General features: G+C 49.8%; 6 protein-coding genes and 1 non-coding gene across 7 annotated transcripts; 4 read left to right on the top strand and 3 right to left on the bottom strand.

Moving 5' to 3' along the window:
• Positions 1 to 144: 144 nt before the first annotated feature.
• Positions 145 to 3,119, top strand: LOC101771902 (probable protein ABIL5). Its single transcript, XM_004969982.3, has 8 exons — positions 145 to 357; positions 454 to 536; positions 656 to 803; positions 1,739 to 1,838; positions 2,189 to 2,228; positions 2,334 to 2,425; positions 2,617 to 2,696; positions 2,896 to 3,119. Exons 1-8 carry the CDS (start codon positions 238 to 240, stop codon positions 2,986 to 2,988), a joined length of 756 nt encoding a protein of 251 aa, XP_004970039.1. The 5' UTR covers positions 145 to 237; the 3' UTR covers positions 2,989 to 3,119.
• An 891-nt stretch (positions 3,120 to 4,010) lies between these two features.
• On the top strand, positions 4,011 to 8,024 carry LOC101771509 (homeobox-leucine zipper protein ROC9). The gene is made up of 10 exons (XM_012846038.2): positions 4,011 to 4,226; positions 4,399 to 4,655; positions 4,954 to 5,071; positions 5,180 to 5,359; positions 5,456 to 5,857; positions 5,973 to 6,074; positions 6,149 to 6,367; positions 6,474 to 6,648; positions 6,736 to 7,109; positions 7,204 to 8,024. Exons 1-10 carry the CDS (start codon positions 4,011 to 4,013, stop codon positions 7,612 to 7,614), a joined length of 2,454 nt encoding a protein of 817 aa, XP_012701492.1. The 3' UTR covers positions 7,615 to 8,024.
• A 169-nt stretch (positions 8,025 to 8,193) lies between these two features.
• LOC101771115 (aspartate aminotransferase, cytoplasmic) lies at positions 8,194 to 13,222 on the top strand. Its single transcript, XM_004969980.4, has 12 exons — positions 8,194 to 8,511; positions 8,693 to 8,764; positions 8,867 to 8,928; positions 9,504 to 9,587; positions 9,800 to 9,899; positions 9,982 to 10,102; positions 10,284 to 10,447; positions 10,556 to 10,693; positions 11,314 to 11,435; positions 11,541 to 11,635; positions 12,483 to 12,603; positions 12,914 to 13,222. Exons 1-12 carry the CDS (start codon positions 8,293 to 8,295, stop codon positions 12,996 to 12,998), a joined length of 1,383 nt encoding a protein of 460 aa, XP_004970037.1. The 5' UTR covers positions 8,194 to 8,292; the 3' UTR covers positions 12,999 to 13,222.
• Positions 13,223 to 13,521: 299 nt separating this feature from the next.
• LOC101770447 (rop guanine nucleotide exchange factor 9) lies at positions 13,522 to 16,583 on the bottom strand. The gene is made up of 8 exons (XM_004969978.3): positions 16,003 to 16,583; positions 15,624 to 15,863; positions 15,422 to 15,538; positions 15,181 to 15,335; positions 15,026 to 15,100; positions 14,648 to 14,917; positions 14,246 to 14,566; positions 13,522 to 14,145 (listed from the first exon to the last, which is right to left on the bottom strand). The coding sequence occupies exons 2-8, from the start codon at positions 15,850 to 15,852 to the stop codon at positions 13,735 to 13,737; spliced, it is 1,578 nt and encodes a 525-aa protein (XP_004970035.1). The 5' UTR covers positions 15,853 to 15,863; positions 16,003 to 16,583; the 3' UTR covers positions 13,522 to 13,734.
• A 354-nt stretch (positions 16,584 to 16,937) lies between these two features.
• On the top strand, positions 16,938 to 17,023 carry TRNAY-GUA. The gene is given in 2 exon segments: positions 16,938 to 16,974; positions 16,988 to 17,023. It is a non-coding gene; the product is annotated as a tRNA-Tyr (tRNA).
• Positions 17,024 to 17,093: 70 nt separating this feature from the next.
• Positions 17,094 to 18,019, bottom strand: LOC101770043 (dynein light chain LC6, flagellar outer arm). The gene is made up of 2 exons (XM_004969977.2): positions 17,661 to 18,019; positions 17,094 to 17,539 (listed from the first exon to the last, which is right to left on the bottom strand). Exons 1-2 carry the CDS (start codon positions 17,796 to 17,798, stop codon positions 17,396 to 17,398), a joined length of 282 nt encoding a protein of 93 aa, XP_004970034.1. The 5' UTR covers positions 17,799 to 18,019; the 3' UTR covers positions 17,094 to 17,395.
• Positions 18,020 to 20,556: 2,537 nt separating this feature from the next.
• LOC101769638 (nucleobase-ascorbate transporter 2) lies at positions 20,557 to 24,427 on the bottom strand. Its single transcript, XM_004969976.3, has 14 exons — positions 24,062 to 24,427; positions 23,870 to 23,967; positions 23,578 to 23,754; positions 23,394 to 23,494; positions 23,168 to 23,243; positions 22,991 to 23,050; positions 22,708 to 22,892; positions 22,203 to 22,299; positions 22,024 to 22,110; positions 21,876 to 21,934; positions 21,695 to 21,786; positions 21,517 to 21,594; positions 21,253 to 21,413; positions 20,557 to 21,028 (listed from the first exon to the last, which is right to left on the bottom strand). The coding sequence occupies exons 1-14, from the start codon at positions 24,150 to 24,152 to the stop codon at positions 20,816 to 20,818; spliced, it is 1,575 nt and encodes a 524-aa protein (XP_004970033.1). The 5' UTR covers positions 24,153 to 24,427; the 3' UTR covers positions 20,557 to 20,815.
• Between the last annotated feature and the right edge of the window lie 8 nt (positions 24,428 to 24,435).

Here is a 24,435-nt window from a genome sequence, read left to right as displayed (position 1 = left end):
GGCGCCTTGTCTCCTTGCTCCCGCTTATTTGTCCCCGAACCCTTGCTTCGCGCTCGTCTGCGTGCGCGTGCCATTTATGTGCTAGCACTCGCTGTAAAAGCCGAAGCGGAGGGGCGACACATTGCCACCTGCAGTCCTACCGCTACAGTCACTCGTATTGGTCTCACCGTCTCACTGTCTCAGGCGTTTCTTGGCGCCGCGCGCGGAGAGGGCGCGGGAAGGGAGGGAGGGAGGGAGATGGACGCCGAGGCCGGCGAGGCGGGGGAGGCGTCGACGAGCGGCGCGGCGGTGCCGTTCGGCAGGTCGTCGTCGCGGCTCGGCGGGCCCGGCGCCGAGAGCTTCGACGGCGCGCTCAGGGTACGTCGAGCGGCTCGTGATTTTTGCTCGGTGGCGCCGTCTCGCGTCACGCGCTTGTGGTAAAGCTTACGGGTTGGTGAGGTTTTGGTCGTGCAGGAGCTCAAGGATCTCCGGTCGCAGCTGCACGAGGCCGCGGACTGCTGCGAGAAAGCGTTCCTCAAAACCGAGAAGAAGAAGCTGTAAGCCCAACGCAGAGCTTATCCCCTTGCTTTAGCTTTAGCTACTCTAGCGAACACGTTGTTAATTTTCGTTTTCCGTAGAATTATTGAGTGTGTGCCTTTTTTTTCGTGAATTGAAGGATTCTGGAGGGTACAAAGAGCTACATCTGCGATGCAGTCGTAGCTGTGGTTGATCACTTGGGGACTGTTTCGTCCAAGCTTGAGCACAAGCTGCAGGAGAAGACTGACGTCACACAGGCAGAACGAAAGATCAACTTCTTGAAACAGGTCGGAATTCTCTTTGCTTGCAAACTGGAATAATGATTAATGTACTCTAATTTCCAACTGGAGTACTCGTTACTTCAGTGATCTTCAGATTAGAGACTTAATCTCTTCTCTGTCACTACAATTTAGGAAGTCCCAGGCGCAGCTGATAGGATAGTGATAGTTTTTTTTCCCGGCCATTTGCTCTGCATTTGTTTCAAGTATCCTGTTCTCTGTAACAAACCCTTCTCCACACAATACAACGGGCACAAGGTTCATTAAAAAAAGGTAAAATAAGCATTTTGATCTTTCAACTTTGCTCAAGGGTTAAATTCGTTGCTCAACTTTCAAATTGGCCAATCTAGTCCCTTAACTTTGATTTTTGATCAAAATCATCCTTATGCTTATATAGTGCTTCATATTACATGTGACTAATACAAAAAGTCTTTTTTACCCCTAACTTCTCAATTTCCGTTGGCATTGTGAGGAGTATTTAGATCATTAAGTAAAAACTGCTGCAAGCGAGCAAGCGTACGTACATGGCTAGATGATCAGATTTATAAATTAATTAGTGCTCGCTTGCTTGCTTGTTTATGACAATGCGGTCGAGGTAGTGATGATGAGTACAGTAGTGTTACCAGCGGTACTATACATGGTCATGACTTGTGAGAGACTGATCGATTATGAGATGACGTCATGTGATGCATATATGTAATTAATGCATGCTGCACGCGTATGGACCGCTACGTTGTCTACTTATCTTCAATTACATTGTGCGTGCAATCGTCATTGTCAATGAACGATGGCATGCTGCATCTGCACAGCATCTGCATCTGCATCGTGCTTCTCTCATAGATCTTAAAAAGTTCTCTCATAGTTTATTGTGACTTCCAATGAACGATGACCAAATGAGATCTCAATGATTCACTGAATTTTCTGTGCTCTGTTCATGGCACCAGAGGCTTTTGACATGCGAACAGTATGTCACTTCCCGGAAGCTTTTGACTGTGCGAGGAGATCCTGATGCCATTCAATATCATCGTCGTTACATCTCACAATGTAAAGCCTCTTAATTCTGCTTGCATATCACTTAGTATAAATACATGATTGCAACTGCAGCATACCTACGTAAAATTGAGTTGAGTTTAGCACATATTCATGTCTAATTTATCCACGTATTTTATGAAGTTTGTAATCCTATGGTCAGATGTCATTCCTGTCTGAAGTCACACATGCTTAGTACTGAGTCTGGGATCATGCAAATAGTAAAGAAGGATTGCATAATTTGATGCTTGAACAGTGTACCTTTTATTTGGTGTCATTTGGTTCGATTCTTACAAAATTATCTGGTTCATGGATAGCTATGGTTGCATCGATATTGTTCTAATTGCTGCTATTTTTTTCGACAGCTGTTCAATGGACCAAACAGGAAAATGGTGCTAGCTCGAGGTCTATTCTCACTACTTGTTAGTTACTTAGTTTTGATCATTTCATTTATATATTTTCTATGTAAAGTATGCATCACTTAATAGTTTTTTCAATATTTGTTTACAGTAAAAATGGTCTGGAAGTTCTGAAAGTTACTGGCCCAAAACTATCTGGAGCTGGCCTCACTCTCAAACCTTATGATGTTCAACCATCAACTGGTAATAATGAAATATAGTATTGGTGGCGGCATGTTTATATGAAATTTTTTGGTTATATAGTATGTAGCGTTGTTCCTGTTGTGTAATCCCTTATGTCCTTATCGTTTTCTTCTTTCTTTTGAAGCATGAACCTGAAAAGTTTTGATAGTTACTAGTATCTGAATCAGTTGACTTATCAAAATCCTTACTAGGGAAAGAACATACCACGGCATCTGCAAGTTTTGATGACAGCCCAAGGACCCTAAGAAGGTCATTTTCTTTTAGAGTAGAGGTATGTTTAGATTCTATGTACATAAAGCTGGTGTTTGATAAGTGTAAGATATTTCTATCTTTTCTATGTACATAAGTTTTATGGACATTACATCGTATAAACAGCACCAAATCAATCAAAAGCTTTCTGAAAGTGTGTAAAGATATCTGTGACAACTTATCTTGACCAGAAGAATTTTTTTTTGGAACTTTTTTTTCAGGATGTTCACATTATTCTAGGTGATGACAAGAAGAAGGCCAATCATGGGAGTAACATCTTGTCATTTCTCAAGAAAACTAGGCGGCATGCATAACCTGATAAACCTCCAAAAGGCAACGGGATAGCGTAGCAGTACTCTCTCTGTTTTTTTTCCCGGATTGTGTAGCGGTAGTAGAAAGTACTGAACGAATTTGTTCAACGAACTTAAGGCTTGTTTGGCTCCCACGTGCTAAAGTTTAGCACATGTCACATAGGATGTTTGGATACTAATTAGGAGTATTAAACATAGACTAATTATAAAACTAATTGCACAGATGGAGTCTAATTCGCGAGATAAATCTATTAAGCCTAATTAGTCCATGATTTGACAATGCGGTGCTACAGTAACCATTTGCTAATGATGGATTAATTAGCCTGAATAGATTTGTCTCGCGAATTAACCTAGGGGTTCTGCAATTAGTTTTATAATTAGCTTATATTTAGTCCTCCTAATTAGCATCCGAACTCCGATTTGACACGTTTAGCAACCGGTTATCGAAACACCCAATTTATTATTAGTAGGTCCTCGGCATTCTTTGAAACATGTGTCAAATTATTCGTTTAGTCGTATAGTTAGGAAAAGAGATTACTAGCACCGGGAAGATGTCCAATTGGCCACTGGCAGTTACGTGTGTTTTTGAGCTTTGTACAAGAGCAGCGAAAAGGCACACGAGCGTGTCCATTTTGTCAACTAGATACGTCGTCATGCAGCTACCTTGTCGTTACCGCAGCAGAGAGCAGGTGGTGGGATTCTTCGAGGTTGCTGATCAATGTCCAAAGCCACGACGGCGCGACACCGAGCAATAGTTCGCTCTAGGCGCAAGGCATGAGCAGAGTAGAGGCAGAGCCACACTGGAATGAGCTTATTACATCGTCATCCCATTCAAGATCAGCACCGTCGTCGGCTGCACTGCACGCCCCGCGCGCACAACTACCGTTCAATCCCTAACTGCCTGTCCGCTGGCCTCTCCCGGCACGCAGACACCATCTTGTTATCGGCCTATTAGCTTTAGAACTTCAGTTAGTAAAGCATCCTGCAGATCTCGCACGTAATTCTTCTTTGTTCCCTTCCCCTTCATGCCAACCCTCAAGCCTGCAAAAACAAGGGCTTTCAAGCTTCAAATCCACCAGTTATTCAATTCCCGTGCTCTAGCCATAGGCTTCCGGGCATCATTGGCGGCCTCCGGCCAGCAGCAAGGCGAGCTCTGCTCCAGCGCCGGGCAAATGGGATCCAGTCGACCACCACCCCGCACCCAGGACTTCTTCCCGGCTCCGGCGCTCTCCCTCTCGCTTGTCCGTCGCTGCCGATCGACTGCTCTCTCCATCTTCTCTCACAAAAAACAGAGCAACAGAGCATGGCAGCACAAACCGTTCGTGCGTGCGTTCATGGGCGTTCGGAACACGCATGACTTGTGGCATCTTCTTGACATGTCGTTTTGTTTTTTCGCTGTGCTTGTACGTGCAGGCGGTTGCCTTTGGCCGGAACGAACCGGCGGCGTCTGGTGGAGAGGGAGTGGAGGCAGGCGACGAGGGCGATGGCGGGATCAGACTACGGCAAGGTGAGGCGGCGGAGATCAGCAGCGAGAACACGGGGCCGGGGAGCCAGTCCGGCGGTGCATGGTCCGGCGGGGAAGAAGCAGCGGGCCATGGAGACGGGGGTGGCAACAAGAGGAGGAAGAGCTACCACAGGCACACCGCTGAGCAGATCAAGGCCATGGAGGCGTGAGTTCTCGTTCTCGTTCTTCATGGTCGCGATGCACGTTGGCACGTTGCTCGTGTTGAAATTTCTCCCATGGCGTGTGCGCGTGCATGCCCAACACGACGAGGGTTTCCTATGCGCGCGTGTTTCTTGGGCCGGCCTGACAAGGCCATGGGCTACACAGGTCCAAAAGCCCAGGAGAAGAGAAGCGAGCCCAGTAGCAGTATAGTTCACTCTTTGGGGCTTCGTAGCAATTTTTTTTATATGAGGTAGCAGATTAGTGCTAAGCTGAGGTGTTCTTCTGAATGATCGAATGGCCAGGGTATTCAGAGAGTCCCCGCATCCAGACGAGAAGCAGCGGCAGCAGCTCAGCCAGGAGCTCGGCCTCTCTGCACGCCAAGTCAAGTTCTGGTTCCAGAACCGGCGAACTCAGATCAAGGTAACCGTAGACATGCATGCTGCGCCTCTGATTACACATGTTCTGCAAGCAGACTGATCCCAAGGATCCGAACGGGTACTTGGTTAACTCGCGGCTCAATCTGTTCAGGCAACCCAGGAGCGGCACGAGAACTCGCTGCTCAAGTCCGAGATGGAGAAGCTCCAGGAGGAGAACCGCGCCATGCGAGAGCTCGTCAAGAAATCGCCACGCTGTCCAGGCTGTGGCGCCGCCGCCGCGAGCACCGAAGAGCAGCAGCTCCGGCTGGAGAACGCCAAGCTCAAAGCCGAGGTCCGCATGCGCCACCAAGTCACCAACTCTTTCGCCTCTGCTGTGTCTGTGTGTGCGTGGATGCAAACTGACATCGACACGGTGCAAACTATTCAGATAGAGAGGCTGCGCGGGACGCCGGGAAACACCACCACCGATGCGGTCGCCTCCCCGGCCTCGCCGTCGTGCTCCGCGCAGGCCATCCAAATCAAGAGCAGGAGCTCAGTCGAAGGGGACGTCCACGGCGGTGGCCTCTTGGGGCGCGACAAGACGAGTATCCTGGAGCTGGCCGGCCGCGCGCTGCACGAGCTGGCGACGATGTGCTCCTCCGGGGAGCCGCTCTGGGTGCGCAGCGCCGAGACCGGCCGCGACGTCCTGGACTACGACGAGTACGCGCGGCTGTTCCAGCGCGGCGACGTTCCCGGCGACCAGCGGCCCGGGTGGTCTGTTGAGGCGTCAAGGGAAACCGGTGTTGTTTACCTCGACACGACGCGGCTCGTGAATGCTTTCATGGATGTGGTATATCAGCAGTCTTCGCATAGCCTTTTCGTTACTCTGAGAGTGTGTTGAGACAGTGACTTGTACACAGTACACTTGATCACTGAAATTTCGACTCTGATTTCTTTTCGTGCAGAACCAATGGATGATGCTATTTCCTACCATGATCTCGAAGGCCGCGACGCTGGGTGTGATCCAAGTAATCGAGAACGATGACCAAGACGGCGTCGTGCAATTGGTAATCCAAGACGTTCTAATCTCCTCCTGATCGAGGAACCATCTATCTAAATTCTGACCGATTGATGGCCTCAGATGTTCGCAGAGGTCCAGACGCTGACACCGCTGGTACCAACAAGGGAGTTCAACTTCCTTCGTCACTGCAAGAAGCTTACTGCTGACAAATGGGCCATGGTCGATGTCTCCGTCGACGACGTTGAACCGGAAGCACAGACGACGTCGTCGACGGCTTGCAAGTGCTTGAAGAAGCCCTCGGGGTGCGTCGTAGAAGAGCAGAGCAACGGCCGCTGCAAGGTAACGCGATCCCATAACACGACATGGTGACGGAATCACTGGCCGTTCCAACCGAATTGCACCGTGGAAGAAGTGCTAAGGGTTCATCTGTTCGTGTGCGAACCAGGTGACCTGGGTGGAGCACGCCACATGCCGCAACGCCGCGGTTCCGTCCATGTATCGGTCAGCGGCCGCGAGCGGCCTGGCGTTCGGCGCGAGGCGCTGGGTGGCGGCGCTCCAGCTCCAGTGCGAGCGGATGGTCTTCTCGGTGGCGACCAACATTCCGGCAAGGGACTCGAGCGGTAAAAGGAAACCCCGTTGCTAAAATCGTCCAGCATGGTCGATGGGCGACGGCCAACTTGATTGAAATCACGGGATCGCTCGTGCAGGCGTCGCCACACCGGCGGGCAGGAGGAGCGTCCTGAAGCTGGCGCACCGGATGACATCGAGCCTGTGCCGCGTCATCGGCGGATCGCGGGACCTGGCGTGGAGCCGACCGGCGTCGAACCGCGGCGGCGGCCAGGGCGACGGCGTCCGGATGACGTCGCGGAGGAACATCGGCGACCCTGGCGAACCGCGGGGGCTGATCGCGTGCGCCGTGCTGTCGGCGTGGCTGCCGGTGAACCCGGCGGCTCTCTTCGACTTCCTCAGGGACGAGTCGCGGCGCCACGAGTGGGACGTGATGCTGCCGCCCGGGCGACCCGTTCAGAGCTGCGCCAGCGTGGCGAAGGGGAAGGACCGCCGCAACTGCGTCACGGCATACGTAAGTTTCAGCTCGTCTCAGACGGAATGAACCAACCACAACCGGTCATGTCATCTCATGTCAGTCAGATGCTACTCTTTCTCTGAAATGCCAGGCCGCGAGATCACCCGCGGGAGAGCAGGGCAGCGAGTGGATCCTCCAGGACAGCAGCACCAACCCCTGCGAGTGCACCGTCGCGTACGCGCCGGTCGACGCGGCGGCCCTGCGGCCGGTGATCGACGGGCACGACTCGAGCGGCGTGGCCCTGCTGCCGTGCGGCTTCGCGGTGATGCCGGACGGCCTGGAGCCCAGGCCCTCGGTGATCACGTCGAGGAAGGGGGAGGAGGAGAGCAGGGCGGCGGCAGAGGCGGGCGGGTCGCTGGTCACCGTGGCTTTCCAGGCGCTGGCCAGCTCGTCGCCGACGGCGGATGATGCGCTTCCGCCGGACTCCGTGGAGGCCGTGGCGGGCCTGGCGTCGTGCGCGCTGGGCAACATCAAGAAGGCGATGCGGTGCGAGGATTGCTGATTTACCTTTACCGGAAATACGATGTCACACTGCGGGCGCGAGTGGAAATCTTGTTGAATTGCATAGGGTCTGCTGGTTCCTACAGAACATGCATATACTTGCAAAAAACGTGTGCAGCTAAAGGATGTGATAGATACATACTTGGAACATGTTGAATCCTGTGACGACTCAATACCCCCGTTTCTTCTCCAGGTACGGCCGCCGCACCGCCGTGGGCACGACGTCGACCTCCCAATCGTGTGCCCCACTTGCGCACGGATCAGTGGTTGCGGTTCGCCAAAGATATGCGCCGCCGGCACACACCACAACAACAAACCGCAAATAATGTGGAGGATGGAGCTCACCGTTGCCGGCACGTTACGCTTTCTTCCAAAAAAAATAAGTACAAAAATGTCATCCTGCCACGCCGACTCCACGCCGCCACGTCAGCAGACGGCACCGAACAAATGACTGGCGCGCACGCACACGGCGCCACAGCGCGGCCACGAGTACGCCGCTCCCGAAACCAGCCGTCCACGTCACTCCCCCGGGCCGCGCCCGCGCCCGCCGTTTTATAGGAGACCCGGCGGCCGCCACCCGGATCGCGCAGGCGCGCACACCGTTCCCCACGTCCCCTCTTTGTGCCGTGCTCTCGGTTCCCCCGCCCCGCGCCAGGCACGAGCACGCGCCGCGCACCGGATGGCCCCTGCTAGCGCGCGCGCGGCGCAGGCACAGCCGCAGCAGCCCAGCGCCGACCGAAGGTTAAGTACGCTGGTGGGGCACCTGCTGCCTTCCTCCCCACGAAGAACAGCAGCAGACACCTCCGCTACCACCCTCGAATCGTTCCCCACCATGGCGTCGCAGGGATCCTCCGTCTTCGCCGCCCTCGCGCAGGCCCCCGAAGACCCCATCCTCGGAGTAAGGCCCCTCTCCCCGCGCCTCGCCTCGCCTCGCCTCCCCGCCTCCTTCCTCTTCCCCCGGCGATCTCGCGCACTGCTCGGCTGTCGCTGTCGGAGTGTCGGTCGCCTGGTTTCGGCGCGATCGCGCGGCCTCGTGGGTTTGCTCGGCCTGATCGGTGCTTGTTTGGTGCTTGGCGTAGGTGACGGTCGCGTACAACAAGGATCCCAGCCCCGTGAAGGTCAACCTCGGCGTCGGCGCCTACCGGACCGAGGTGAGTGGAGTTTGGGGATTTGATGTGAACCTTCTATGGCCCCTTATGCTTTTTTGGTGGGGATGGATTTTGACGCCCCTGTTTGTGTTCTGATCCGTGCAGGAAGGGAAGCCCCTCGTGCTGAATGTTGTCAGGCGCGCCGAGCAGATGTTGATTAATAATCCGTAAGTCTTCTGTGAAATTCAGATCATCCGTATGTGATCGTGCCTCTGGGATTATTGAAATTTCAGGCTTCAAGTTCCTGCGTCCTCCCAAGTTTACTAAAACAAAAATGGATTTAATTAGTCACTGGATCTAACATCTGGATAATGCGCATCTTAGTTTGACTAATACTTTCGTTAACCGCAATAATTATTGACTCATGTCCAGTGCTCTGTAATTTTAGGTGACCTTTCTGTTCTACCGTATTTTTTTTTCTGTTTCTACTGTTTGAGCTACTACATCTTAGAATTTTTTTCTTTTTCTGTCTTACCACTGGGTCCGCTCTGTTGTACTTTTGTGTAAGATTATTCTTCAGTCGACTTTGCAATTGCGTGTATCGCTTTCCCTCTACTCCTTTATCGTTACTTGGACCACTGTATCTCTGCAGATGATCTAGGTACCTGGAAAATTGACCTCAGTTTTGTTTTTTTGGGTCTCCGGTCGTGTCTATACACTTCTGCGTGTGAAAAACTGTCAGCGTGGAAATTTACGATATCTTGGAGATGTTTCTTAAACATGATTTTCTTCTTATGTCTAGGTCACGTGTGAAGGAGTACCTACCAATCACCGGTTTGGCTGAATTCAATAAGCTGAGTGCTAAGCTTATCTTTGGTGCTGACAGGTATTTTTCGTGAGATTTATCTACCCATTCCTCTCGTTGGTGATATTTATAGGTCAACTGCTCCCGTTGGTGATATTTTTGGGTCAACTGTGAATTCTTAGTGTTGAAGTCTGACTACATAAAATTTCTACCTACTTGGCTACTTGTTGTGTTTCATCTCTGTTTTTTGGTTACTTTAGAAAGTTGATTGTGTTTTTTGTCAAATGGATCAGTCCTGCTATCCAGGAGAATAGGGTTACTACAGTGCAGTGCCTATCAGGAACTGGTTCTTTAAGAGTGGGAGGTGAATTTCTTGCAAGGCACTATCATGAGGTATAGAAACTCTCCTGTCTCCTTTCTATTTTGCTTCTCCACTTGATTGTAGTGCATGATAAATCATACAAATTTCTTCTAGCGCACTATCTACATCCCACAACCAACCTGGGGAAACCACCCAAAGGTCTTCACCCTATCAGGATTGACTGTTAGGAGCTACCGCTACTATGATCCTGCAACCCGTGGTCTTGACTTCAAAGGTAACTTTAATTTTTCATGCTGCTAGGTCTTTAAAGAAAAATACCACTATGATCTGAAAGCCTGCTACTATACTTCAATAATGCAAGTACAAGATCGAGGCACTTTCACACTGTATTATATATTTCATATTTGCAAATTGCGTCATGGCTGTGTCATTGATTCAGGATCTGTTTTTTACAGGACTCTTAGAAGACCTCAGTTCTGCACCTTTAGGATCAATTGTACTGCTGCATGCTTGTGCCCACAACCCTACTGGAGTTGATCCTACCATTGACCAGTGGGAACAGATTAGGCAGCTCATGAGATCAAAATCGTTGCTTCCGTTCTTCGACAGTGCTTACCAAGTATGTAGACGAACCTGATCTGAAATTGATTGACATTGAAAAAATACATCTGGTTGTCTGGTGTCACCTTTCATTCATATAATTTGTTGATTTTTGTTCACTTGACAGGGCTTTGCGAGTGGAAGTCTTGACAAAGATGCTCAGTCAGTGCGCATGTTTGTTGCTGATGGTGGTGAATTGCTCATGGCTCAGAGCTATGCTAAGAACATGGGATTGTACGGAGAGCGTGTTGGTGCTTTGAGCATTGTAAGAGATCTTCACTTTAGCTCTTGTTGATTTCACTTAGTTCTATGTCTTGAACTCAAGTTGTTGGCATCTTGCTCTGGTGTTCAAAGATTATTATACAACATGTAACCCAGAGACCAGAATCATCTTTGCCTCATTTTTGGAGATGATTAATGTAACTTCCAATCAAGTAAATCTCAGCAATGCTATAGGATTGGTTGGTGCATGAAAAATTTTGTCGCAGGTGTTCAAATTTGCCTCTATCTCTTACATGTCACTTGAGATATGCCAGTTCATATAGTTATTAGCTGTTTTATTATGGAAGATAAGAATTAAGTATATTCTTGTGGACAGTTTAGATTGTCAGTCACTGATGACTACAATTTTAGCCTTTAGCTAGGATTAAACTCTTTCGCATCTCTGCAGTATTACATTGATGTGGAAATTACTAGTCATCAATGTTACAGAGGACAATTGTTTCTTTCCATCTGTTCCAAAATTATCTGACTACTAATTACTATAAGTTTTAACTGTTGGACTTTTATGCCTAATTTTTGAAAGTGGATACTTTTTGTACATTGTACATCTGAACAATCTTTTATACCTCAGAAGGTCATATTCATTTGCAATTCATGTTTCAGGTATGTGGAAGTGCTGATGTGGCTGTTAGGGTTGAAAGTCAACTCAAACTTGTGATTAGGCCTATGTATTCAAACCCTCCTCTTCATGGTCCCTCTATCGTGGCGACTATACTCAAGGACAGGTAACATTCTTGTCTTGCAATGACATAATTATGGGTGGATCCGAAGAACGATATGATGTGCTCAGTTACTGTTCATTGATTTATTTATTTTTCTACATGTTTTAGTGAGATGTTCAACGAATGGACTCTGGAACTGAAGGCCATGGCTGATAGGATAATTAGCATGAGGCAGCAGCTATTTGATGCGCTGAAATCCAGAGGTACTAGTTTTTGGCTACTCCTGTCTCCTCTTTGTCTGCAGTATGATTATGTTCTATGCTAAGTGACTTGGCAGTTTTTTCCCCTTAGCATTTCTTTCATGATCTTGTATTGAAACTATGCAACTTGGTGTGGTTGCCCTTTCTTTGCCCTGGATTGATGCTGTTGCTTATTTGGCAAATACGTAATTATTGCTGCAACAAAGATCCTCTTGGCTTGTCAACAACTATTTTACAAAATAACGGAGCTTCCTCTTTCTCACTTTCTCATTTGATTTAAGTAATTGAATCTGACCTTATAATGTTGAATCAATCAATGTGAAGTATTTGGGGTGCACTGTTGATCTGTGCTGAGAATGTTCTCATAGATTATGAATTGAAAATCTTACAGCGGGCTAGTGGTGCCTTAGTTATAATGATACTCCCTCCAGTTCCAAATTATAGGTCGTTTTGGTATTTCTAGGTGCATAATTTTTGCTATGCATTTAGATAGTCTGTCTAGATGCATAATGATGTCTATGAACCTAGAAAAGCTAAAACAACCTACAATTTGAAACAGAGGGAGTATTTAGTAACAACCCTGCTGTAAGAGTTTTTCCAACTTTCATGTAATCACAACCCTGTAAGACATTTTCATGCTGCCTCCTCTTTAATGACATAGCAGTGCTCCTGTTGGTCTTTCAAAGAAAAAAAATGCAGTGAAAGGTTAAATGTTACATTTGCTCTGCACTAGTCCAGAAATTGTGATTATTCAATGTCCTTTTCCTTTCTGTTGTCTTTCTTCGAATAAAAAAGGTTTCTGGCCCTATCAGTCCATCACAAGTTTCTAAGTCTTGTTGGTAACATGCAGGAACGCCTGGAGATTGGAGCCACATCATTAAGCAAATCGGGATGTTTACTTTCACTGGGCTCAATAGCGATCAAGTGGCCTTCATGAGACAAGAATACCACATTTACATGACATCAGACGGGTAAATGCCTAATTCTATTTTTTTACACAAGTTTATAGCTGTACTCTTGTTTTCTTAGTGTAGTTACTACTTAATACTAATACTACTGACAATCGATAATGTTGGATTTCCCCTTATCCTAATTGAATAGTTTATAGAAATATAACTACAAATCACTTGGACACTTTGGTGTTAATAGTGAACTACAATTCAGCAATCTTGATCTGCACTATTGGACATTGATCTATTGACTAAATTGTTTCTCTGACCACCCTGATAGGGAAATTCCAACTAACACTGCCATACTGGCAACATGTATAACTTCTTGCAGGAGGATCAGCATGGCTGGTTTGAGCACGAGGACTGTGCCCCATCTTGCAGATGCCATACACGCTGCAGTTACTCAACTGAAGTGAATGGCGGCATATCTTCTTCCTCCATGAATAAAATGTCCTGAGGATTCAGCTAGTGGTATTTACTGGCAGACCTCCTGTAATTTCCCTTTGCAGTAGACATTGTTTGGCTCTTTATTGGGGCAGTTTTGTACTGACGGATTCAAAGATTATCGTGCATTGGGAACTCCTAATAAAAAGACGCACATGCAATGTTTTTGCTGCATCAGTGCCAAGTATTTATCCTACAACGGCCTATAGTAATTTTGTGAAGCTGCTCTCTGCCTGTTGTATGCTTCCTCTGCTCAGCGGTTATCTAGTTAGTACTTCTTGCTGCTTGCTCGAGTGATAGCTAATGATAAAGATATGGTGCTAGAATTTACTCCGTGCTTGCAGTAGTCTATAGTCGTGGTATTCAGCACTTGTGTTCCTTTGCAAGGTGCCGCTTGGGCTCAGTTTATGGCTTGAAAATGGACGAGACAATTTCCGTGCTTCTGTATTTTGCACTGATTATTCGTCATCTCACATCTGTGAACTGAATGGTCCAGGTAGCTCTAAATTCTCTCTATTTATTGATGGCTCTGATACAGTGTTCAATCCCTTAAACCATAGTACATGAGGGAGTCGCTTGCCTGCAAAATCAGGAAGACCACACGGCGGGCTACTCAAGATAGAGCCCAGTTTGATCCAAAATATATACTATGTACACTACTACCACACACACGATACATGCAAAATCTCGTGTCGTGCCGCGCCGTCTCTAATGGCGACCTGAGGGGCTTCTGTTCCCGCTGAGGAAGTCCAGCTTCTCCATGTACGTCTGCTTCAGGTTGGTCATGATGTTGGGCAGCTTCATCAGCCTGCCGTCGTCCTGCGCCGCCGGCAGCTCCGGCGGCGGCGGGGGCGAGCAGTCGTCGTTCCTCCCCTCCGAGTCCCCGGTCCAGCCCATGAAGTCCAGCAGGGTCGTCCCGCTCGCGTCCTCGCCGACCTCCTGGGGGTCACGGCGTCCGGCGGCGGCGGCGGCGTCCTCCGCCGGTGGCGGCGCGTCCCTCTTGGCCTTCTCCCTCGCGAGGTTGTCGGCCTGGATGACGTCCTCTATCCGGGACATGACGTTGAACGCCAGGCTCTCCAGCACCCTGGAGTAGCTCTCCAGCAGCGCGAACCCGACGTCCTAATAATAGTGGACACGGCGATGTGTGTGTGTGTTAGTACACAAGACCTGCAAGAGATTACCACCAGGACCAGCACACACAAAGCGCCAGCATGCTCACCCTGTTCTCTTGGATCTTGGCGATGTCGAGCGTGGACTGCGGGATGCCGGGGAACCTGTGCTTGATGATGAGCAGCAGCGTCTGCGCCCGCTCCTCGAACTGCTCCCTCTTCTCCTGGCTGACGGCGGAGCCCCACGAGGACTTGCCGTCCTTGTTGTGCACCTTGCGGTTCCAGATGATGACCGACGCCTCGATCCGGTCCTTGAGGTCCAGGATCTTGTGCTCCGACGTCAGGTCCACCGTCGACAGGAAGTCGTCCGGGTCGAACTCCACGTCCGTGATGATCCGGTACAGCGCGTCCCCGAGGCTGGCCCTCCCGTTCTGCCACAGCCACGAAAAAGGTTTGTTTCAGAAAAGATTCAATTCATATGTTGTTCTATTTGCGCATCGCTGATCATGTACCTTGGGGAGCGTGTCTATGTACGTGTCCGGGATGTTCATCTCCATGAGGCAGTTGGCGTTGATGGCCATGGCCGCCTTGAGCACCTGGTTCACCAGCTCCTTCTGGTGCAGGAGCCAGCCTCTGGAGGTCTTGGACAGCCCGGCGGGGGGCACCTTCACGATCGGGATCCACCACTTCTCGTCAGACCTCTCCTCGTTCTCGCTCTCCGAACACGAGTCGCGCTTCACGTACCAGAACTCTTTGCGCTCCTTGAAGTTGTCCAGGTAATCCTGACCACGGTCAAACAACAACTCGTTGCATCAGACTTTCTTTCAGAAAATGCGTGCTCCACACTGAGTTGTAGCGATTGAAACATGGCACGCGTGGACTGTGCTCACGAGAAGCATCGTATCGAGTTTGCGCAGCGCCGGGATGTTCGCCTGGAGATCCCGTCTCTGCTGCGTCCCCATCACCTGCGACGAGCAGAACAGAGTGTTAGAACCGGAGTGGAAGAAGCTCGATCTGGGAATGGCAATGCGGGTGGTGGTTGAACCTCCATTTCGGTGCCGTTGTCCAGGACTTGTTTCTTGGCGACGAACTCGACGATGTGATCGGCAACGGAGAGAAGCCAGCCGACCTCTCTCTTCCACCTCGCCTTCCTGTCCGGCGCCATGGGCTCCAGCTTCCGTTGCTCGCCGAAGACAGAGGCTTCAGGTGAATGAAAAAAGATCGTGCTCTTCGCAGTGAGTTTTCCGGTTTCGACATGAGATCGCAATACTACTTTGCCAAGTCACCTGCGAGGTTGGTGACGGCGTTGGAGAGGGCGAGCGCGGAGGGCACCCCTTTCCCGGACCCGGACATGTCCTCCCCGAGCAGCAGCTTGGCGAACTTCTCCTTCATCTGGTCCATCTCTGCACGCAACGCCACCACCTGACGCCTCGTCAAAACCGGCAACGCGACCGGCTCGACGCACCGACCCAAGCGATCTCGACTTACCGGAAGGTCCCCCGCTCTGCTCGGCGAGGCGCGACTTGGGCGCGCCGCTGTCCTTCTCGAGCACGGCGCCGATCTTGAGCGGCTCGCCCGACGGCTCCGTGTTGGACCCCTGGCTCCGGAACATGAGCTCGTCGTCGGCCGGCTGGCCCCGGTCCTCCTCCTGCACCATGCTCTGCGACCGCCGCACCGAGCTCCGCCGCTCCAGCTGCGCCCCGGCGCTCGCCGCCATGCACGATCGATCTGCCGCGTTGACGCCACAGCCGGCACTCCATCATATACCCGGCGGCAGCCCCATGACAGCGGCAACAAAAGGACTCGCTCGACGGCGGGCCATAGAAAGGGAGGGAGGGAGGGAGGGATCACCATGATGCCGTCGTACCTGTAAAGGGTGCAGCTTTCGGGGCCTCGAGCGGAGCGCGTGTGTCGCCGGAAAAGGATGAGCTAGCCAAGATTGTGCGCCGGAATGATTAGCTTCGAATAATGGACGATTCCTGTGGGTCTCGGCAATCCATGAATCGGTTTCGATGGATCGTCATCTATCCTGTCCGAAAAGGGGAGGCCCCGGGCCGGTGGCGAAGGGGAAGAGAGGAGTATAATTAGGGAGTGGCACTCGCTTTATTATTAGAAAGCGCCTGCCATTCTTAGCCTCTGTCCCTCCCTACTAGTGCTTCTCTTATTGAACGGTCCAGGAGTGGGGTTGGATGGAGCTAGACGAAGAAGACGAAAGCCCTCTCACTCACTCATCTTGCCGCATCGATGCGCCGTCTGGTCTCCTTTGTACAACCATGCATACAAATGCACGGTCTCCTTGTGGTTCTCTCATTGAACGCAAGCACATGCTATCCTTTTATGTCCCTGGATGAAGCAACTGTTGTGGCGAGAAACTGAGGTACCATGGGAGAGCAGAGAGACAATCTGGTCAACCTCGCCTTTCTGGAATGTGTGATCTCTTCACGTAACAGTTGCTGGCTTGCTGCAACAGAAGCCAACAGTTTAGCAAGATCGTACGCTTCCATTGAATAGCCTCAGTTGCAGGTACCAATAACGCCATCAATATATGTTCACGTCACTGTCGTCGGTGGATCAAACTTTGCGCCTACATGGATACATCATATACACTGCAAATGCTGAAGCTGAATGATCACTGATGCTATCACAATGCAATAGTGGATCAAAGACCTGGATGACATTGCGAACTGCCGTAACACACACTATGGATAATGCTGTTTCGTTGACATTTGACTATTTGAGCGAGTGGGATGCATGTGTTGTTATATGAATTAGTTAAATATTTTTAAAAGTTTTCATACGCATCCGACCTTAGCTCAGTTGGTAGAGCGGAGGACTGTAGTGTCTGCAGATGAATCCTTAGGTCGCTGGTTCGAATCCGGCAGGTCGGATATTTTCGGTGCAATTTTTTTTGGCCGTTTGAAGGATAAGGTGACCACCAGCTCTGATCCTGCGACCTCATTCGCTGCTAATAATGGATTAAAATTGTCCCCAGTTTTCAAGTTTCGATTTACACATCACTAGCATCCATCCATTTGGATTTCGTACATAAAAGCAATTTGACCAGAGATGAATTCCACTGTTTGCATTCTTGCTCAATGTTACATCTACTACCGTATACACCCAACTAATTTCACATACGCACGCACACGCCATCCGCCGTGCCGGCTGCGGCGCCACCTAGTCGCCCTCCACAAAAGCCGGAGGAGAAAATAGCACGGTGCATCTGATTTTCCTGGCCGTGATGTTACCAGCCTGCTTTGCTATGCTGCCGCCCCTTTGAAGACGAGGAACCTGAGCGACTCGAGCCGGAAGTAGATGAAGCTCCCCTTGCTGTGCGTGAAGTAGCAGCCGAAGCTGGAGCCCACCACGCATTGCCATCCCGGTCCATGGATCGTGTCAAACTCCTGCAGCCCACCCAAATCCAGCAGTTGAGCACGTTTTTTTTTCCTCTGGGAAAGCGCAGATCTCACCTTGCAGCGACCGTCTTCCAGAACAGAGAGATGAGGACGGGGATGGGATGGGTACCTTCTTGATGTGGGCCGCGATGCTCCGGCAGTCGAGGACGTCGAAGCGGTCGAGGGCCCTGGACGCCGCCGCCATCGCCTGCGCCTGCATCTTCGCCGGCATGTCCGTGTCCTCCACCATCGCCTTCCCTTCCAACATGATGCCCCTGCCCCACTCCCCTGCTCTGCTCCCGCTGTCTCGCCTAGCACGCACCGCTGTGTGATCCGAAGACGAGAAGGAAGAAGAAGACTCAAGAGACGTGCGCGGATCTGCGTGTTCCTCCACCCCCTCTCCGTGCTTATATAGACGGAGACACGGATGCCATCCACATGCCTCCGCGTCAAGCTGACGTGCTAGCGACTACGGGCAACGAGTGTAAACGACCGACCAGGTCGGGGCTCCGGTTCGTCTTCGTCTAGCGGCGAACGCCGGACAGGGGTAACTGGGTAAGCTCCGGGTGAAGCATTGGTTGAGCCGTTGAGGCACAGGTTTAATCGGTCGTTCTTTCCATCGTTTGCCGTGTCGGGTATGGCCAACGTCACGTCCAGTATTTATGCCGGGTTGAAATTTGGTTTGGATAACCCGGGCTTGTAATTCAAACTTTGAGTAACTTAACAGAAAACGTGTGGTTCGACAAGTTGTTTAGTGCCATTTTTTTTTTATATACGCTATTGGTCCCTATCCATGGCGAGTTCTCCACGTCAGCGCGTGGCTGGAAAAGGTCTCCGGGCTGTTCGCGCATATATAAAATAATCAGCCGGGCCTACCGTATCCGCAGCATGTGTTTCGGATGAGGAGGGCTCGGTCCTGTCCTGATCCAACTCTATGCAGTCCATCCTTTGCTCCAGTACCCGGTAGCGATTTTTATAGCGTACGACGTACTGCAATACAATTGTTGCGAGCTGCAGCCAACCATTGCTTGGACCAGGGTCATGTTTAGTACCTCCAAACTCCTAACTTTGACACTACGTAAAAAGAAGATTTCCCATCACATCAAACTTGCGGTACATGCATGGAATACTAAATGTAGACGAAATCAAAAACTAATTGCACAGTTTTGTTGTACTTTGCGAGACGAATCTTTTAAGCCAAATTAGTTAATATTTGAACAATAATTTACAAATACAAACAAAACGCTACAGTACTACAACAGTAATTTTGCATCTTGTTGGGCAACTGACCAGTTCGAAGTGGCAGTGCCCCTCCCTAGCTGCTCCCCCTTTTTCTGGGTACAGCTACATGCACGTGCGTTCCCCCTTTTTTTTCACGGTTGTGGGATCTTGGTCTCAGGCTCTCAGCCCAAATGAGCCTTCGGAAGCCCAGGATCGGCCTTTTGGTCCACTAGCTTATCGCCTTATCTGTCCAGGCCCAGCGGCCCATTCAACCTTCGCGCGCCCCGCGGCTTCCGGTAGCCCATTAGTTATATGGCTTCTGTTTGAGATTCGTGTAAAACAATTCCATCCTTTGGATGCACCCATCCTCCCAACCCTGCATGCCGCTGCCGCCGCCGCTGCACCCGCCGGCACCTCCTGGCTGCTACCCCTGCTGGCACCGGAGAAGAGGAAACAATGGGTAAAAAATATTGACGTAGGTTTAAAAAATTTTGACTATATTTTTTTTAAGATGTTGAAATAGGTGTTCCGAAATGTTAAATGTATATTTTATAAAATGTTGAATCAAGTATTTTATAAATGTCGATCTAACTTTAAAAAATTATTAAATCTGATATGCTAAAATGTTGAATCCGATACAAAATATTGAATTTTCTGATTTGGAGGTGTTTGGATACCCCTTGCTAAACTTTAGCAGCTAAAGTTTAGTAACTTTTAGCAAAAAATTTGCCAAACACTCTTGCTAAAGTTTGCTAAACTATGGTTGCTAAACTTTAGCCCTTTAGCAAGTTTTTGGTTGCTAAACCTTGCTAAAAGGTGGGGTGGACACCCTTTGCCCCTCATTATTGCTTGCCTGATTAGCATTCATCAAGGGCAAATAGGTTTTTATCCACCTCATTAAATGTTGTTTAGCAAAGGTATCCAAACAGCCTTGACTAATCTTTAGCAACCAAACTTTAACAACTTTTAGCTACTAAAGTTTAGCAAAGGTATCCAAACACCCCCTTGAATCTAATGGACTTAGCTAGGTTCTTATCTAAGTTAGCCCGCACGCCCAGGCCGACCCCAACTAGTAGTCCCTTTATATGCTGGCATTTGGATACCAGGAGCTAAACTTTAGCCTTGTCACATCGGATGTTCGGATGCTAATTATAAAACTAATAGCAGAACTCCTAGGCTAGATCGCAAGACGAATCTATTAAGCCTAATTAATCCATCATTAGCGAATGGTTACTGTAGCACCACATTGTTAAATCATGGACTAATTAGACTTAATAGATTCGTCTCTCGATTTAGCCTAGGGGTTGTGCAAAATTTTTTTATAATTAAACTATGTTTAGTACTCTTAATTAGTGTCAAACATGATATGAAAAGTTTCACTAGCTCCCGAACACCCCTGTATATATAAAAAAAACTAGTAGTCCCGCCCCACGGTCCGAACTCCGAAGCCACAACCAAGCAAACGCCGTCGTCCCCTAGCGCGCGCCGCTCGTCAGGTTGCTGGCGGCGGAAGCCACGCGCACCAGCGACCAGAGCCAGCGAGGCATGACCACGGCGCGTTTGTCCCGGTCAGGTGCACGCCCCAGCTCCTGCGCTCGACGGCCAGCCCAGCCGTCCGTTCCGCAGGGCGGCGCTGCACCCCGCGTGCGTCCAGCGTCCCCCCTCCTCCTGCAGTGGAGCGTGCGCGTCGTCCACCACGGTTTGCTTTGCTCCCTTGCCTTGCCTTTCCTTCAGACGTCGCTTCCGTCGCATAGGATTCCCTCTGCCCGTGCGCCATCTTTCACTTGGTTAGGAGACACAGGATGAAACAACGATGTACACATCTGAGGTAAAACGGTAGGCAACCATTTTTACTGGGTTGGGGGACCTCCCAACAAGGCAACAACGATCTAAAGACATGAACAACTACAGATCAACGAATCAAACAATGGCCAGCTACTACTACACACAGCTACTACTATCCCTCCGCTCAGCAATCTGAGTTCATCCAGAGAAGCAGAGACCGGCCGCTTCCTCCTTTTCTTTTTCATCACTCTCGGTAGGCGGTAAGATCGCCCGCCCGGTCTAGGCCGGAGGGAAGAAGCGGTTGAGATTGAACGGCAGGCTATAGAACTCCTCGTTCCTGCTGTCCCCCTTGAACGACCGGAACCGCACCCACCACGGCAGGCCCCGGTCGTTGCCTGCGTCCTTGGTCTCCAGCGTGTTGTCCAGGAACACGGCCACGATCAGCCCCACCGTTGGCGGCGATGAGAAGATGGTGTTGATGTAGTCGTTGAACTGCAATTCCAGGTCATACAAAAAAATAAGTTAGCGACAATGTTCAGTATCCTAACCTTAGTTCTGATTTCAGAATGACTAGTGCTATGTGGTTTACTATCTGCAATTTACTACACTGTCTATCTAGGAGCAAATGATAGACCAATCTCAGGTACTGTTTGACTTCGAGCCATAACACGCTGAGCCATAACAAAAGCCAAAGGGTAATGTAAAGGGGGACGAACCCATCCGGCTTTGGTGTGCGCAGGACCACGCTGAGCAGCCATGGTGTACCGGAAAAAGTACTCCGGCACGGATAGGCCAAGGAAGATGGAGACGCCCACGATAAAGAGGTTGCGCATGGAGTTCATGTTAGTGAACTGCAAGAAGGACAGCCCCACCGCAGCTGAAAGTCAGATAAAGCGAAAGCGTCAGTCTCGGCATAACCAAAGCGCAGACTGCGGCACATTACTCATATTCAGACGGTTTCAGGAATCAGGATGACTAACCAACGAGCCCAAACAAGACGCAGTACACGGCTGCGAAGATGGTGAATGGGATGGAAGCAAACAGCGCTCCGAATTTCCCTGCAAACAGATAATGAACAGTCAGGAACAGTGTTTCTTGCTTTTCGGGCGACATGATCTGCAAACAATTCAATTGCTAGATGATAAAACAGTGGCTCACCCAGCATGGAGAAAAAGATCATGAAACCGGCAGAGATCTGTATAACACGCCGGCTCCCGATCCTTGTCGATCCAAGCAGCCCGACGTTCTCCCTGCATTGGTGTTCCAGGTAGTATCAATGCTTGAGGAAAAAAGTGATCTGTGAAGGCACAGTGATGAAAATTTTGGTATAGACACTCACACTGAGACAGTGGAGCCAGTGCCCGTTCCAAATAGCCCATCAAGGAGGATGCCGATTCCCTGGTGTTTCCACAGAGCATCTTTTTTAGTTTTGTGCAGCTGACAGAACATGAAAAGAAGAACAAACATGGGTGCAAGAAAGTATTTACCTGCCATCCAATGCCTCTACTCAGGATATGAGCTGGAGGTGGAGTCGCACTTGCAAGACGAGCAGCAGCTTTGTAAGATGCTGTGGACTGTCCAAGAGACACATTGTTAAGGTCAATTTGTCGTTACTGGGTTCCAAAGCAAAGGATCCAAGGCTGTACTACGTAACTAGGGGTATCACCTCAACTAGTGAGACCAAAACGGCAGACACCATACCAAATGATTGGCCAGCGTTGAAGGTTGGTGCCCCCCATTGTAGTGGGTAAGGAATCTTAATCCTGGGTCAAGTCAATGTATCAGTGCGCAGAAAAAAAAACTCTAATAATTCTGTCTCATAAAAGGAATGCAACTTAAGATCTTTCTTGAGTGGAGACAGATGTACTTAAGTTGTTCGTGGTGCCAAATTTGTCACTCTAACATTATATTGATAGCAGCAACAAGAATCATGAGTACGATTTAGATAATCATGAGTACCCTCAAAGCATCAAACAATCTAAGGTGTCTCACTCGTGTCACTAAAAACATGTATCAATGAATGCTAGACCAAAAAATTGATTCAGATTTGCAAAATCCGACTATCCAACATAAATGTTCACCATATACCTAGCACCTATACTAGATTGAATATAGAGCATCTTGACAGTTACACGGCACACTGGTAACATCAGATTAGCAAGGGGACTAACCATGGAGCAGAGGAGATCAGATTGGCTCGGTCAGTGCGGCAGTTGATCTGAGTGACCTCAGTGCTGTTCTTATAGGCACCACCTGAAGTGAGGATTTGAGCATATGCCCATACCAACGCGATACAGATGAAAAGGGAGAACCTTTCCAGTATGGGAATATCTTTTATTTGTATATTCTTCAGATACTGAGGAAGAATTAAAAAGGCACAAATTAGATATTCTTAATTCCCAAGCTGAATTTTGATTGATAAAAGACTGAAGTAATTGGAGTAGTTTGTCAAACCTGAGAGAGTACAACAAAGAGAATCAGCATCGGCAAACCGACCTCAACGCATCTCCCAACCTGATGCAGTATCAAACATCAATTGGATGAACGAACGATTCCTTATCAACATATACACGTTTGCGTGGTGGACAGATTGAGAGTATGAAATGAAGATGGGGACAAAGCAAACGTTACCACAGGGAATCCTCTTTCGAAAAGGCCAAATCCTAGCAGAGCAACCACTGGCGCCATCCCCACTGGACTGAAGAATCTGAAAGAGAATATGCATTTCCGCACCAATCAGCAAAGCCTAGGCACTGTCAATACTGAACTGAAATGCGTATGCATTTGTGCACCGATCTGTTCTAATGCAAGGGCACTGGAACACAATGCTCCTATGAAGTGTGAAAAAAAAAAGCACCTGGAGAAAATGCCCCAGAGTTGGCTGTAGCCCAGGATTATCTGAATACTGGAGGACACTATCAGTGCCCCCTGTATTGCCCTCATGGTCTCGAGGAACCTCTGCTCAATCACAGATGAACAAACAGCAGATCAGAACCACCGCCTCATCAGAAATCGCAGAACAGGCACGAGCAATCGCTCACCTCGTGGCCATCGGGTATCGCCGCGAGCGACGAGTCCTGGATGATGGCCACTATCGGGATCACGAACGCGTAGGAGCCGCCGATCACGGTCGGCAGCCGCGTCCCGAAGAGGGATTGCAGCAGCGTGTTTATCCCCGTCACGAACAGCAGCGTCTGCACCACCCGCACCCTGTCCCCCTGCAAACAGCAACACCAATCCCAAGCACCAAAACGTCACATCACCAAAGCTGATGCTGCCAAGAACCGAGACCGAAGCTGGTGTGGTTATCAAGAAGTGCAAGGCACTACTCACATCGTCGCCACCCATCATGGGAACCAACACCGCCGGGATCATCACCGCCGTGCCAAGCGCCAGTATGTAGTGCTGGAAGGCAAGTATGATCGCCTCCCCTGTACAGCAAAAAAAAAAAAAAAGAACAAGATTCAGAGAGCGGAATCCCAACCGGAATGTGAAGCCTTTTCAACTCATAGCTTGGATACGCACCCCAGGGAGGGTTGGAGTCTATGCAGTACTCAAACCCCTGGAGCTGCTCCATGGGCGGATGGCTGATCTCCTCCGGCTTCGCCTCCGCCATTGCCCCTCGACGAGCTCTGCCTCTTCGACCAAAAGAACCCGGAAACAGGACAGATAGAGAGCTCTGTCTCTCGGCCCCCCAAGAACACGGTCTCTTCGCTTAAAATCACCCACCAGCAGCACGCCTTAAAATCCTGCGCGCTGGGCCTCTCACGGCAAAGCGAGAAGAAGCAGCCAAGCGGGGAGATAGAGATGAAACGTCTCCACCGGCAACCGCCGCCCGTTGCTGGCGAGCACCAGGACGAAATCTGTTAGCTTTGCGGCGGGGGGGGGGGGGGGGGGGG

The sequence above is a fragment of the Setaria italica genome, chromosome V (assembly GCF_000263155.2).
Source record: "Setaria italica strain Yugu1 chromosome V, Setaria_italica_v2.0, whole genome shotgun sequence".
Lineage (NCBI taxonomy): Eukaryota > Viridiplantae > Streptophyta > Magnoliopsida > Poales > Poaceae > Setaria > Setaria italica.
This window is presented reverse-complemented; position numbering and strand designations above follow the sequence as displayed.